Source organism: Vespa crabro, chromosome 11, assembly GCF_910589235.1.
Source record: "Vespa crabro chromosome 11, iyVesCrab1.2, whole genome shotgun sequence".
Lineage (NCBI taxonomy): Eukaryota > Metazoa > Arthropoda > Insecta > Hymenoptera > Vespidae > Vespa > Vespa crabro.
In genome coordinates this window covers 775,512-792,500 of record NC_060965.1, presented here as the reverse complement: position 1 = coordinate 792,500, position 16,989 = coordinate 775,512, and the positions used below count along the sequence as shown (strand labels likewise).

Below are 16,989 nucleotides of genomic sequence, written 5' to 3'. Positions count from 1 at the left end.
CGTTTGATTAAATGCGATCGCAAATCGATCCAGTATACTACCTCTTTAAAAATCCATTCAAAGCCATCAGACTGTGTGTGTGTGTGTGTGTGTGTGTGTGTGTGTTCCAAACAACAGAGAATCCTTTGAAGCGTTTTACTCCCAGAATTATTTGAGTAAATCTCACTTTCCTTTTATATCCTTTCCTCTTTAATTTATATCGTTAAACGTCATTTACAATCATAATTTCTGTTCTTTATGAGATAGACGATAAGGCGCTCGTTTTTTGAATATTATTAACGTAATTAGAACGAATTATCGGCGTAGAAGTAATTAATTCTCGTTAAATATCGCCTAGGGCGCTCAGCTGTACCATAGATACCTGTATTCATTTATACAAATCGATTTTCTTGAGATTAAGTCTCTTGATGCTTCAGGGTCTACGCCTGAAGCCGAGATGAAATATAATTAAAATGATCTCCGCTCTTCAGATCTTATATTTTTACTCCTCCTCTTACAAGATTTCCCGTCAAAGGCGTAATAACGATCTCTCGTTTAACAAATTTTTTTAATTCGTTATCTAACGATTGCTCCGTCGAGAGTAACTTTGAATAATAATATGAGAAACTCGATGAATCCGTTGCTTTGAGCGTAACTTATTCACATAAATTATAATATTATCAGAGAAAAGATTATCTAGTAATTATTAATATTATTAATGACCGATCCTTCTTTTCAGCATCAACAATGAAAATTTCAATTACATTAATTTACACTTTTTCATGGATATAAAGATTATTTCGATCGATCATTATTTTAATTTACAATCCAACGAGCAATTACGAAAAGTCTCTTTGATGAATAATTTTGCAATTCGTTTTTATGCGCCAGTTCGTCTCATCATAATCACTAATGTACGCGAACAAAGCTGAAATATGAGAGAGAGAGAGAGAGAGAGAGAGAGAGAGGGAGAGAAATCTGGCCGAAACTCCTGACTGCTTTATGCGTCTTCCTCTCTTTGTTACGTGTAATATTTCGCGTTGGTCCAATGCGACGGATATAATGGAGAGTCACGACGAAAGGCCGGCCATACGAATCACATCGTACGCTATTTTTACATTTTTTGTAGGGAGGAAAAAAGAGGGGAAAAAAGCAAAAGAAAAAAGGAGAACATACAAAGTGCTATTCTACGTTTAAAGTAGAGAAAGAAAGACCTATTTCAACTCGGTGAAAAATTAATCATTCTTCAAAAATTAATATTTTTGAACGTTTTCGTTATTATTATCCTTTTTTTCTTTTTCTCCTCTATCCATCAATAATCGAAAAAGTAAAATATAAAAGATAATTTTAGGTACAAAAAGAAAGAGAGAGAGAGAGAGAGGGAGAGATAAAAAATAAAAAAAATAAAACAAAACAAAGAGAGATCAAGCGCGGAATTAAATACGTCGCAATGCAAAAGAGTAAAGTTTGGCATCGTGAATCAATGTAAGAGGGTCTTCTCGTCTCATTTATCGCAACCCTCGAGAGTTGGTACGAAGTCTAAGCGAGAAAAGAACTCTCGAATCGTGCACTCTATCCTCTTGCTCTACTCGAACTCGATATAGAGAGTCCCAAGACGACGAAGAAAAGAAAAAAAAAGTGAAGAAGGAGGAGGAGGAGGAAGAAGAAAGAAGAGAAGGAGAAAGAGAAGAAACGAAGAAAATCCCTTCGACCCTTTTCCTTCTTCCTACTGCGGATCCCTTGAGAGTATTGCGCGTACTACGGACTACTCCTTCGCGGTGAGGCTTTGCGCGCTCCGCTTCTAATCTGTCGATCGAAATTCCATCGTTGCCGGAGGTGCTAGAACGAATTGACGGTCGGTGCAAAAAGACGCGGACAGAAAGATAGAGAGAGAGAGAGGGGGGGGGGGGAAAGAAATAGGGTAGACCGTTAGTCAGCAAAAATCGTTTCAGCAAAGCAGTCAGTCATCGAGTATCAGAAGAAGAAAGAACGATAGAAAAGAGAAAGACAAAGTTGTCGAAGTTGCAAGGAAAGGACGATGTATTTTCTTAACCCTCGAATACTCACGATCAAACGAGTTATTACGAATATTAACGCCACTAAAGAATAAGATATATATGGTTGTTATATCCACGTATAACATACGTACATAGGAGGTATTCCTATGAACGGACAGGATGCAACGTATACTATATTCGTTGATATACTATATTCAAAGAAACACAGACATAGATATATATATATATATATCTGCTCGATAAATATATATCAGACATCAAGAGATATAACATCCAACGAATTTGCTTTTTGCGAATTCAGACGTTGTCTCTGACCGTATCTAACGGAGTTACTTTTGCTCGTCCCGTCAGCTCCGTCTCTACGTTGTCAAGCAGCACGTTTCTCTTTCTTCCTCTCGGTGAATCTCTGTCTTGTCTTCGAACTAAATTTAATATCCTCTTCTACGAAAGTACGTCATTTGCAAGTTCTTTTCTTTTATCATTCTTTCTTCTTCTTCCGTTTTCTTTTTTTTTTTTTTTTTTTTTTTTTTTTCCTTAAATCAGAGAAAACATATTTTCATATTAGAAACGTTTAATAAACTTGTTATGCACCGATATTAGTGATTTTTAATTTTATTCCATTTTATTCACTTTTCTTTAGGCATCTTTACCTTATCGTATAAACAGACCATAGGTCGGTCAAAACCACCCTGATGTACTGCCATTCTCTCTCTCTCTCTCTCTCTCTCTCTATCTTACCTGCATCGTCTTTCGAAATTAGCCAAGCACCCTTCGTTGAAGAGCCAAACGTTCAACCGAGCAAGAGAGACCGAACCCGCAGGCACGTCTTCGTGTACGTCGGTGAGCAACTCTCGAATTAGTGGTCGGTTATCTAGGATTTCTCTTGTCGAGTGTACGGTTCGCGCATAACCATAAGGTCTCTCTCTCTCTCTCTCTCTTCTCTCTTATATACATGCATACACGTAATAGTCTTCAAGAGAAACGAGATGTTTCGAAGCACTCTTACCAGCACGTTCTTCCCTAGCACATGCCGCTTTGTTAGTAATTGTACTCTCAAAGTTATCTGAAAATCAAAGTCCTCCTCCTTCCTAAATATGAGAAAGGAAATAAGGCGATGAACAAAGAGAGAGAGAGAGAGAGAGAGAGAGAGAGAGAGAGATTCCTTTTGGTATTCACCGTTCGGAGTAGGAATTGGCAAATCTTTATTAACGAAATACCGATCATAAATTTCTATCGACTAATAGTAACTCAACGCTAGCGTTCATTTATATGTAGCATGCGTAAATATGTTTAGAATGAACGAAACTTATATTGTCGTCGTTGTTTTATTAACTTCAGAATTAATTTTGACATATACGAGCATTCTTTATAACGTTTTCAACATGTAATTATTAGGTACATATTAGGTACTTAGACCATCGTGAGAATGACTATATATATATATATATATTTTTTTTTTTTTAATGAATATTTTATTAAATTTCATATTTTCAGAAAGCAACGAAAAATTATTTTCGTCCAATGATTCCGTTTAAATCGCTCTCGTCGCATCGTGGACAATTACGTGCTCGTTCGGACAGGCGAAATCCAATTTTTAAAATGAAATCTTGATAACGCGCGCGCGACAAATCAATTAATAGGATCATTAGCGTGTTCTCTGGATGTACGTGGGTTCATTAATAATTTCGAATTTTATGGTAGGTTCGAATACAATATGCTGCGACGTTCAAATATGCTATGAGTTTATGCATTATAAGCATTTATTATTGTTCACGGGGAATCTAAAAGAGAATTGACAAATTTATAGATACGTTGTATAATTAAAACCTAATTCTAATTAATATAAATTTTACAAATTTTTATCTTTGTTTCATGAAATAAAGATATTTTTCATTTATAAATATTTATATATAACTTTTAATCCTCAGGGTATGTATTACTAACGGTGCTATAGTTACATACATAGATCTTTTCGATTTTGTTTCGTTTGTGCTCGTTTTAAATTAGAGACGATGTTACAAGGGAGAGAGGGGAAAAAAAAAGTGTAAAACGTCGATAGTCATTTCTCGAACGATTGGAGACTCGACCATATTCGAAGATTAAATTTATTCCATTCCACGTTGTGTGTACGCCTCTTATATTTTCTACAATATTTTCCAGTCGGTGAGAGTTCGGGAAATACATAAAACGAATCGACGAATCGAGAGGAAACTGCCTTTCCGCTTACACGCTCCCACGATTCAACCGAGCAAAAGCAAGTGACGTTTGTTCTTATATCATTTAGACTTTGCGGAAGATATTTCGCGCATCGATGAACGCTCGCAAGCTAGCGCGTATATTTTACTCCTCCCCCTCCTGCCTTTTATACTTTTTTCTTTCGGCTCACGTATCGTAGAAAAGTAAATGTCGAGAAACGAAATTTACCAGAAACTTGAGAAATAAAATATAATTCGATTTTTTTTTTCTTTTCTTTTTTTTTTTTTTTTTTTTTTTCGATGGAACTCATATACATGGAAACGAGAATTCGTTCGGGGAAAAAACGATCTCTCGTTACGGGAAAAATTAAAGTAATCAAAATAAGTGAAAAATCGATCGACCATCTACCCATAGAACTCGTATAGAAATATGTAAATATTTCATTAAAAAGGGAGTCGTTTTCACATGGGTACACTTTCGCCCGAATACTTTTGTCGTTAGATAGGTAGGTAGGTAGGTAGGTAGGTAGGTAGGTAGGTAGGTAGGTAGGTAGGTAGGTAGGTGGATAGATATATAGATAGGTACCTACTCTAGCATTAATGTATTCATCGACAACGGCAACACCGGCAGCCATTACACGAAAGTACATTTGGCTGATTGCGTATCGGCAAAGCGCACAATCATAGATAGCATTTCTATCTTGGTTTTTACGATGGGAAAAGAATCGATATTGGCGATGGTGCTCGATATCGTTGTCGATGGTAGAGGAGAAAAGTGGAGGGTCGATATAGTTGGTTGGGAGAAAGAGAAGATAGCTAGGGTCCCTAGTGCGTACTTCGTCTAGTTCAAAACGTATCGCATGTTCAAAGTAACAGCATGCTTTCCACGTAACCTCGTAACCGAGATGCTGAAAAGCGCGAATCTCTGGCAAATTGGAGTCCACGCTTTTTCCAAGCTCGCCCAGAGAAATCGCTTGGAAAGTGGAGCACCGTGGCAACAATTTGCCTTTCTTCGCGTTCTTCGATCGAAAGTACGTCCTACCATCCTACCACCTTCTCTCTCTTTAGTACCCTTTCGTGCACCTTCTTCTTTTTCACCTATTTCCACTCTTCTTCCAGGGCATTTTTTTCTCCCCGTCCTTCTTCTTTATATACGCGCCAATCGAGCGAAAGGCTCGACCCGTGTGCGCATAAATGAAACACTTGGCCGTCTCACCCTATTCGTCATCTTAGCCCACTTTCAACCACCCTTTTCATTCGCTTCACACGTACTGTAACAAGTGCCGCTACTCTTTCTCCTTTCTCCTTTTGCTATCCTCTTATCCTTTTTCTTCTCCATTTTCTTTCTTTTCTTATATTCTCTCTCTTTCTCTCTCTCTCTCTCTCTCTCTCTTTCTTTTTCCACGTAGTTACTCCGTCGATATTCCCAAAATCGCTGTATTTTCGAAAGAATATGAATTGTAAGAGGAAAAATTCACAATTTTACGTATTGTATTACGATCTGATAGAAAAATCGAAGAAAAAGATTTTATATATATATATATATATATATACACACACACAAGTAATACGAACCTTTCTTGAAATGTTTTCAACCCTTTTCCCGTATCATCGCTACGCTTTTATTTTTCCAACGTAACTTTTAGACGTAACCGAAACGTCTTGAAACATTTTTCTACAAAGACGATATCGTCGGCCATTTTGCCGCGAGCAGTCGAATCGTCTTCCTCCTTTAAGAATCCTATGCGTATAGATAAATGTAATATGCTTACATACTTCCTATAAACTTCTATGCGGAAGCCACAGACAACATTTTCGTTTTTGTCGTCGTCGTCGTCGTCGTATTCGTATTCGTCAACAACCTTGCATCAAAAAGTCTTGGCGGATAAGCTAGATACTTTGTGAAGGAAGCCAGATGGCCTTTTCTCAGACATGGCCTTTCAATAGAAATATTTTATATTTCGATCTAATCATGCGGTAAACCATCATAAATGATACTTCATAATCATAAATGATATTTAATATTTTTAATAATTAATAATCTTTTATAATATTTGCCACGAGTGATATATTTTCTTTTTTTTTTCTTTTTCGTTTTCATTCATTAATAATCAAAGAAGAAAAAAATTAGCGATCAATTAAACATTCGATACGAACGTATCCATTAAAGCGACGTTTAGATATTATCACGAAGCTTTACTTGTCTTTATTTTTTTTTATTTTTGTATTTATTTATTTATTTATTTAATTTTTTTTTCTTTTTGGAAAAAACAGAGATTTTTCATAGATGGCTGGCCACTACTACGTAGCATTTACATTCGATTCTCGGCGTTTCGTTAAGTTGGCATGAATAAATTATTCACAAGGAAGAATCGTGCGGATGATAAACCTAGCGAGAGCTGCCGCACAAGAGTTGGCATCGGTGTACCGTTAATTAGTCCCGGCGAATGTCATTCATCAGCTCAATAATTAAATCGCTCAATAATTAAGACACGGTCTTGCTGGGACGTTTCTCCTCCGTGGCGCATCCGGATGCGGAAGGGTCGGAATTACGACTTTACACGTCGTTTTCTAATATTATCCAGCGGATCCCCGTTGGGACGCGACCCTAGCAACCGTGAACCGAAAGAGAAAGAGAGAGGGAGAGAGAGAAGAATAAGAGAGATAGAAATAGTTGAAAGGGAGATATAGAAGAGAAGAGAAGAGAAGCGAGAAAGGGAGGAGGGGGAAGAGAGAGAGACGGTCCCTCGACGTAGGTATAAATTGCAAATTAGTTTACCGTCCCTGATGCAGCTTTCTCTCTCATCCTCTCGTTGGTTTATTCGTTGCGTCGCTTCACCCACCCTACCCTTCACGAGTTCCCCCCCTTCTACCCGACCCCTACAGAGCGAAACTCGAAAAGCGTTCGTAACATCGAGAAACGAAGTTCGTGGCCTTCTGCTATTCCAGAATATGCCGAATAAGAACAAGATATAACGTGGCATACGGATCGCAAATCTCTCAGCAGCAATTTCAAGCACTGTGATTCCTCGGCAACGCCTTCCTCAGGATGACTCCTCATCAACGGCATCCATTTAGGATGGATGAAATCTTAATCAATGACCAAAAAACTGATTCACGATACCAACGAGTTTCGGAGTTTCCTATTGCAAACTTGCACCGCCCAAAGAATTTTCCTAGATTTCCTTTTACTCTCTCTCTCTCTCTCTCTCTCTCTCTCTCTCTCTTTCATTTTTTGAAATTTTTTTTATCCATTATTTTGATTAAATCTTCACATAAAACTTTAAGCAAGATCACTTTGAAATTGAAATAATTTTTTATACGTTCACGTCGTTATTGTTTCTAGCAACGTTATTGCTGGTTTTACTTAGTAAATACGTTTTTAAGACGCAAGAAGTTCGAAATTGGACGAGCTACGTTTACCACCGGCTTACCAGCTGATAGAACTTACAGACGAGGATCAAAATCGGTCTTGGGCTTTCGTGTAATTTTTCCGTGGAGATACCTTCATTACGATACCCAAGATACTACCTTTCATTCATCCCTACCTCTCCCTTTCGCTCTCACTCTTTCACGATACCTCATCACGATACTCGAGAATTTATCTGCAAATCTCATTCATCCACGAAGTTACCATTTCTCGTCAACTTGAGAGAGATCTTGTACAAAAGAATAGAAAGAGTTTCACTATTCGTGAGTAAGTAAAGAAAAAGGGATGAATTTGAGAGGGATGAATTTGTGAGGCTTCAGAAAAGATAGAGAGAAAGAGAAAGAAAGGAAGATAGATAGATAGATAGATAGATAGATATATAGAGAGAGAGAGAAAGAGAGAATTTTTACTTTTATCCTAGCAAGGAATTTTTCTTTCCGCCTGACAAAGAAATCCTCACGCGTTCCTCCTTAGAAGTTCTTTTCTTTCTTTATTTCTTCCTCTTCAATACTACATCCCGGGGGGAATAAGGAACAAGGAACTGAAGACGCAACTTCTTCGTCAATAACAATCTCCCGTGAGAGTAAGTGTCAGAGGTGCGAGATCCTCATCTACTTGACAAGGATCTTCTTGTTTTAGTCCACTTGTGCATACTTATATATGTATGTATGTACGAGATCTTTCATTTCTCTTTGTCTTCGTACCTATTCTTTTCTTTTTTCCTTATCTTATGTCAGACATAGTTGAACGGTCAAGCGAGTAAGCCAACGTATCAGGAAAAAGCTTCAGTGAGGTGAAAGAGACAAGGATGAACATGGTGGAAGAAAGAACCGTGATAGAAATAAGAGAAAATAAGATGGTAGAGAGAGAGAGAGAGAGAGAGAGAGAGAGAGAAGGTAGAAAGAAGAAGAGAAAGAGGAATCTCGAAGAGACGTCCCAAAGGACAAGACCCTGCAAATGAGCCGAAGGATGCAAATCAATCCCAGGACGCAACGTTCCAAATTGTTCACCTACGCTCGAATGCGGCAATCCCTTTTCCAACATTCCCCCTCCCCCTCTCTTACTGTCTCTCTCTCTCACTTTCTCTCTACCTATCTATCTGTCTATCTCTCTTTCTCTCTTCGATCTCGATCCCTCTCTCGGTCCGGCGTAAAAGCAGGCCGAGAACGAGCCGGTTGCACCCGACAAGCGAAGCAGAGAATGCTCCCCCTGGGTACTGCCCTGCGCGTTGCCAGACCATCCTCGAAACGTTGCTGCAACGACGTACCAGTAGCCAACGAACATTATTGCAGCGAAGCGTGCATTATCGCATCGAATGCATCCACGTTGAATCCATTCGACCAAGTCTCGCATCCACGTTCTTCGAACAACTATCCTCATGATTCTCTCTGTGGAATTATGATCTTATGGTTTACGGATTCCCACGGTTGTTGTTATTAAGTAGATACATAGTTTCTTGGGAACAACGTAGATAAAGATCTCTCTCTCTCTCTCTCTCTCTCTCTCTCTCTCTTTCTCTCTACCTGTGGTATTAGATATATTTAAAACATTTATAGAGTTTAATATATTATTATTGTTGTTATAATAAAAGGGAAAATATTTTCGATATTAATAGTTACCGAGTCATCCTTTATATCTTTATATAGATAAACTCATGTATTATAGCGAGGACGGTTCACGTCGTTTCACGAAACTCGTTTTCAAAGTTCGTACTGGTTTAGTAGAAAACGCGCTAGCGCACATGCACGAAGTTACGATCGTTGAAGATTACCTACGAGCGTGAAAATAGAAGTTGCCGTGCGGACGCAATTTCAGTAAGTAAAATCATAAAGTCGTAAAGTCGGTGTATTATTTTCCTACATCCGTTAATCAGGTTCGCGTGAGCTACGAAATCCGTCACGTTACGGAATTCGTTTGACGCGTCACGAAAACGAATCGAAGGAGGAATAGCTCGTGGACGTCAATTTGGTTCAATTTCTATTTCTTCGTTTGCATTAAATAATGCCGATGATAAATCGTTGAAATGATTCTTCCTAATTAAATGTTAATTTCTTCGAAATTAATATATACGACGGACGGCTTTCGAATATTTCGAAAGGAAAAATCGACTATATATAAATTTTCTGTTATAAATATATAGACTTGTTAAATTGACGAGTTAAATAATAGGACATTAAATATTATAATATATTATTACTTTTTTCGATCCTGAGATGTGAATGAAGAACTTCGTTAAATTTCTAACATACTTAAGATAGATTATAATACCTGTAAAATAAATTGTCGAAAAGGATCGTCCTACGATATAAAACGTTTCAACGCAGGCAAAATTGTGCTTTGTAGTTGAATAATATAAGCGACAATCTCCGAAGTACGATGCGAAAATTATTAATACCGTGTGTCCATCGGTGAAACGAAACGAACGGCGATAAATCTTTCGCGAGATCGAAACTCCATCGAAAATTCCATTAGCGAATCCTTCCTACGCGATATATGGATGTACATATATATTGGTATATATAGAGGATGATTGATATTCACAGTAGATCCTTTCGTGTCATTAATTCGAACGTAAGAAGTATATAATATTCGTTGAAGGTAAGGGAGGAGAGGTACGTGCAATCGAATTGTACGAACGAACAGGATGGACATGCGCAAAGGGTTATGAACGTGCGTTATCGGAAATTATCATCGGTAAACGGGGCATTGCGTATCGCACATAATTATGATTGAAAGAGTAACGAGCATTGAATCTTGATTGAAAGGCAATAGATACAAGGGCGATCGATTCGATCCCAGAAATCGATCTTCTCTAACTAGAGAAGGAGGAGGTAACGTTACATTCGAATGCCGTTCCATTACAACGCGATCAACGAGCACGTCCCGTTACGAAAAGAAAGAGTTCATCTCCGAACGATTTTTAATTTCTCGGGGAAGGAAACTATTAGGATATGTCGTCAATCATCGATGATTAAAATCATCGCTCGAGTTATGGCTAATCAGTGAATGAGAAAGGAAGAAAGACAGAAAGAAAGAAAGAAAGAAAGGAAGGAAGCTTCGTACATATTGATCGTTCGTTCGTTCGTTCGTCGCTCGCTCGCTCGCTCGTTCATTCGTTCATTCGTCATTTAATGGGCTGCACTCGTATAATTAGTCATGTTACGTACATCTCACCGTAACTTACTACTGCCTTTCGGAAGAATCGAGATAATTGGAAAGGCTCGTAAAGATAGAGGACTCGCGTTGTGATAGCATAGAGGTAATTTCTCCGTGAACGTGATCTAAATTAACCGCATTGCCGGTTAGGTAGTACGTAATTATGCGAAACGCAAAAGAGATGGGGCTTTATTAGGAATCGCGTGTAGAATGAAAAGGTGAATGGTTGATTTTTTTGAATGGCGATTCGAGCCGCGTTTATCCGATTAAAACCGTGCGTTAATCTGACTGCTTCCTTCGTAAAGTGGTTCTTTAGGCCGATGAAACAAAATTATAGCTCTCGACCGTGGAAAGACGACGACGTTGCTCGAACAAAGGCAAGAGCAACCAACCTAGCGATCTTCTATTCCGCCAACGTTTCCGCTGATCCATTTATCCTTCGACCAAGAGCAACCTCCAAAGGGAAACCACTAACCAGTCTTCTCGTGTGTACTCGTTGGATCAAAGTAAATCTATTGGACAACCCCAAGTCGATAGGATTTTGGGGATATTTTTCTTTCGACCTAACAAGTACAAAAGTGGAAGATCAATGAAATCGACCATCAAAGACCTACGTGTTGAAATTTTGATAACAACTTTGTAGATAATTTATACGTAAAATAATCATGGTATTTATAGATTATTAAGATGGGCGTTTAATTATGTCGACGCATGAACCACTCGTAGAAACAATCCACGATGCCACGTGCTTTTGAATATTAATTAATTGATGAGATAATTCAGCAGATCATATGTATAATCCAATGATCACAGCCTGTTGCACTCGACGATCTTACGAATGTATCGACCGTAAACGAGATTGAAGGTGGAAAGGGATGCCTGACTAATAGCTTGATTAGAACGATTAGAGCATTGGTCGGTGGTCCTGTTGGTTCAACCAATGTTGATAATCGTGCACGAAGTTTGCATTTCAAATCAAACAGCGACCATTAGTTGATTTACACAGTTTTCTCGTATAATCTCGCAACATGTATTTCCTATAATCGATAGCTTTAGTCCTTGAGAGATAGTCTTCTTTTTTTTTTTTTTTTCTTTTCTTTTCTTTTTCTCTCTTTTCATTCAGCAGAAAAATCATTTCTTTCTAATATATCCTTTCACTTTGGAATTAATTTTTAAAAAGAAATTATGACTCTTTTGTAAAATATAAAGACTTAACCGGCTAATCATTAATATTCTTGTCTTGTCAACGACGTACCTTCTTATTACAAATTTAATCCGCCGGTTAAACAAGGGTGAACGAGAGTCTCTTGGGTTGGAATATATTTTATGATATTATAAGTGTAATTTCATTGAATCGTTAAAAGATGAAGGAACAAAGAAGGAACAAAGATCATTCTCCGAAATGGCTCAGGAAAATCACGAATGAGGAATCTCATGAGTCCTTTGCCGTTGTAGTCAATGGAAGACAGACTCGATTAGTAAATTGACGGGGCACGGGTGGTACTTCGATCACGGATGTTGATCAATTACAGTAATTGTAGCTCACCCCCTCTAAGTCCGCCCAAAGTTCTCGTCACGCGAGCTATTGTCCGTTCCTTTTTGCCCGATATCATGATCCTCGAGCGAACGATGGTATCAACGTTTCGTTCTTTTTCTTTTCTATTTTCTTTTTTTCTTTTTAATTTTTTTTTTTTTTTTTTTTTTCTTTTCTCCTCATTTGGACGAGACTCGAGTCCGAGATTAAACAAAGGATGGAAGATCGTATTGGAAATAGTTACGTTTTGTTTTATCGGTTTTACGGTATTTTACAATAACAAGGATCGATATTATCTACCGATCTTTAAAATAATTCTAGGTATTGCTCACGTTTTTTTCCCTCTTTCTTTTTTCTTTCTTTTTTTTTTTTTTTTTTTCTTTCTTTTTGTTGTTTCCCTAATTGGAGAAATCCATTCGTTCAACTTGGATCCGCGTCTACTATAGAAGCAAACAAAATATTTGCCCGGCTCGAATCGGTACATTCCGGTATAATCCATACGCGACGAACTCGGATTGAAGTTGCAAATGTGACACAGGAAGGTAAATTAAAAGGTGGAAGCATCCAAATATAGATATTTCAATAGCTGGGATATTTTCAAAAGCAAAGAACCAATAACGACAGAGCCGTACTAATACGCAAACGTCTATATAGTATACCCAATTAAGTAATTTATCGAAAAGCATTCGTACTTCACCATTTCTTCATTTTTTCCTTTGATTTTTATTAATCCCCTATCAATTAGCCATCGTTATACTATGATACTGAGAAATCGATAAATTCAAGAGTCCGATGAAATACTTGCCTCTGAAGCTTTTTATGAGAACACGATATCTAATCGATTTCTTCTCTTTAGCAATCGTATACAATATTTACTATCAAATCGTTATTTTAAACTCAACTTAAAAGCATTTCATTGTCGAAGGATACATTTGCCTGGTATAAACTCTTATAAAACTTGACGTTTCGTAACGTCATTAATTTCAATTACAAAAGAAACTTCGTATCTACCGAATGAATCGTTAAAAGAACATTCCCTGTTGGTGGTCGATAAAACTTTTTTTTTTTTTATTATCATTTTTTTCCCATCGTTTTTTCTTTTTTCTTTTTTTTTTTTTTTTTTATCTAGATATTACTTTCGATAATTCATATAACCAAGAAAAATTACTTCCGACAAATAAATAAATAAATGTATAAATAATAAGTTTTAACGTACAATCCCAAAAAGAAAAAAAAAACAGAGATATTTCTAATTTTTCGCTCGAAAGTACAGATCGTACGTTGTCGTGTTTGTAAAATATTAATTAAGAATCGTTTTAAATACGAGACGAGTAGTGAAAAAAATAGATAACGTATACTTTTTTTTTTTTTCTTTTTCACTACTCGTATAAAAAGTCTTATCAACTTCGGATAAAATACAGTGTGATAAAGTTGCTTTCATAAAGGCGAACGTCGTGCGACTGCACGCATATAGTCCGGGACGAATTTAATGACTCACAATGGCCTTTCTTTCTTTTTTTATTGTTTCAGATATGACCTAGAATCGGATAAGCTCTATTCTTTTTCATGGTACAAGGATCACGAAGAATTCTACAGATACGTACCAAGGAGTGAACCAACCCAACATAGTTATCACGTCGAGGGTATTAAAGTGGACGTAAGTTAATGTTATTTCAATATACACAAAGATACAATCAAATAATTATTCATAAATCATTAAGGAATAAATTAAGATAAATGAATTATTACAATTCGTGAATACATGAATGTTATCCATGAATGATATTTATGACTTTCGACGAAGATTTACCAGGTTTAATTTACTCTTTAAATTATCGTAGAGTCGGTCTAGTCTCTCCTCCGTTCCACTAGAGGAGATTGTTCGTGTCTAGTGGCACCTTTCGCTTTTGGAACGACGAAGAGATACTGCGACTTCGACTTCCAACGGGAAGACAAACGACCTATTTCGTTTCACGATTGCGCATAGTGATTCCTTAAGGAAGATCGAGTTTTCTGGAAAACAAGAGAAATATATATATATATATTTTTTAGAGAGTGAGAGAGACAGATCCATTTATAAGTCAACAGAAATCGATAGTCAATCGTTAAAATATTGTACCGAGATGAGATCAAATATAGTATCGTTAACTTTTATTATCATTGTTGCCCATATAACGACAATAATAATTCCGTCTGATTATTCAAAGTAGATATATGCGTATCCACATATATACATATACATACATATATATATATATACCCAACAGTCTATATCTATTATAATTTTTATTATTTACGTTCGAGATATTCGCCGTTCGCGTCGACACATTAACGAGTTAGTGCAAAACCGATATGACGTAAATTTTAATGACTCGTTGAAAATAATGTTTCGATGCCTCGCGAAAATGATATTAGCAATGAAAATTTATTTTGATAGATATCGGTTAAATAAACCGAATTGTATAACGTGCAATGGAATAATAAACTTTCGAGAAAATCGATAAGTCGAAGGAATAATTAGATAATATAATATATAACACATATAAATATACATACGTATTAGTATATATTTATTTCTCTCCCTTTCTCTCTCTCTCTCTCTCTCTCTCTCTCTGTCCCTTTGTTAGTCTCTTTATCTTTCTCTTTGAAGATCATCCATGCGAAGAATGGCATTTTTCACACGCCCGAGATTACCAGTCAATTTCGATCCAATTTTCCTCGTAGCACCTATAAAAGAATTCCATCGGGATAATGCAAAACATAAAACGTAAAACACAGTCTGTTCATGCATCGGGATCATCAATTTTATATTCAGTTCAGTCAGACTATCTTTATTATTCTACTTGACGTCTCGAGATACGACCGAATCTTTTTATTCAGCTTCTCTATTTTTTTCATACGAAGTAAGGAGCAACTTTAGATATATGTATTTATATGAATGGATACATCGTATAGAACGTCTTGCAACTATCGAAACGATAATCGAAACTTTTAGCTCGTTTTCGTTGCCTTTTAAAAGTGACGCGACGAAACGAACACATTTTAACGATCCATCGAAGTAACATACATACATATCTACTGAGAATGGAAAAGTGTCTCGTATATCTAATCGAAACGATCGTCAAAAACGCCTATATATTCGATTGCAAATTCAGTCTGGTTTGCTCGATAACGAGACCGTTTCCGCTTCATTTTTCCAACTTTCGCGAAATTTCCTTTCCTTTCCAGAACATATTCTCTTTAAGATCGGTCTACGTCTAATGAGGATTACGTGAGTCGAATTGGCTAAATCTCTCTCGTGTTCCTTCGATAAGAGTTTAACTATTAATCTAAACTCGACCGAGCAACCTCACCGTATCGGCAAAGAATTTTCCCATATACCGAATCTACAGTGTCTAGTTCTCTCTCTCTCTCTCTCTCTCTCTCTCTCGTACATTATACCATCTTATCTTTCTTTCGCTCTATACCGTGACACTTATTGGAGTACCAAGAAATTAAGTGGATTCCATAGAGCTGACTGGCTCCACACATTTTTCATCCTCTTCGCTTCCCTCCTAATTTCCGTCCTCTCCCTCTCTCTTTCTCTCTCTCTCTCTCTCTCTTTCTCTCTGCCTTTTTCTTCGTCTTCCTTTCGTTGCAAACACAAAAAACATCGTTCGCCGCTATAGACATCTTACACTTGCAGTGTTTGTAAGAAAACTCGATCGTCGAAGTCAATTTGATTTCGAGTAGGTACGATAAAATTTCGCGCGAAGAAGTTTATTCTTTTCTCTTTCTTTCTCTTTTCTCTTTTTTTTTTTCTATTTCTTTAATTTTTTTTTTTAAACAAAAACAGTCGGTCATCAGTACCTTCCTACACCGTCGTTCGTTCTTTATTACTTCAAGGAAACGGCATTTGCTCTTTTTGGATATTAACTTTAACGTTAGAAGAGCTTATAGAGGCGCTTATATTGATTTACTAACGTAAGTTATATAGTATTGCCAATGTGCTACCGGAAGTTATTTCAGGACGGTTAAGTGCATAAGAAAAGAAAGAAAAAGAAAGAAAGAGAGAGAGAGAGAGAGAGAGAGTCGAAAACTTAAAGATAGAAACGCTATTAACAAGAACGCTAACTCGGTGAGTTGGTCAAGTTTCCAAGGCATTTTCTTGTTGCAAGCGAAATCTTGAACCTCTTCCCATTGGATGTATCTGAAGAACTTTTTCTAAAACTTCTTTCGATTGGGATACGAAACTTTTTATCGATGTTCAAAAGGTGTCACTAAAAACAGCATTTCTTCTCTCCCCTCTCTCCCTCTCTCTCCTAATCTCAATCACAATCTCAATCTCTCGTATTCCTTCAATCAAGGTGCTGAAACTTTTTCGAATTAGAAGAAAAACAAAAAAAAAAAAAAAAACAAAAAGAAAAAAAGAAAGGTAAAAAAGAATTATTCCTACAATCAATTCCATACATATAAACGGTTTAACTTTTTCGAAATTTTTCATTGATAAAAAATATTGGATGGAAGTGTACGATTAAAGTATTCCCGTTGAAAATTTCATGCTATTAAGGTCAAAGATCGATTCAGTCGATATACTGTCGTTCGCGAGCAAGAGAAGATTTTCCCGATACGAATCCAGTTTTAGTTTTCCTTCCTTTGATTCCACAGAAAGTACTTTAAACGCGGCCTCTTCGACGC

General features: G+C 36.9%; 1 protein-coding gene across 5 annotated transcripts in view; it reads left to right on the top strand.

Annotated features, from left to right (window-relative positions):
* The window catches only part of LOC124427945, a 66,324-nt gene that overhangs the window by 31,328 nt on the left and 18,007 nt on the right, over positions 1-16,989 (top strand). For all 5 annotated transcript variants that reach the window (XM_046971421.1, XM_046971420.1, XM_046971416.1 and 2 more), the window contains one exon: positions 13,843-13,969. In XM_046971421.1, the coding sequence (XP_046827377.1) occupies positions 13,843-13,969 (127 nt within the window). The remainder of the gene's footprint in view (positions 1-13,842; positions 13,970-16,989) is intronic.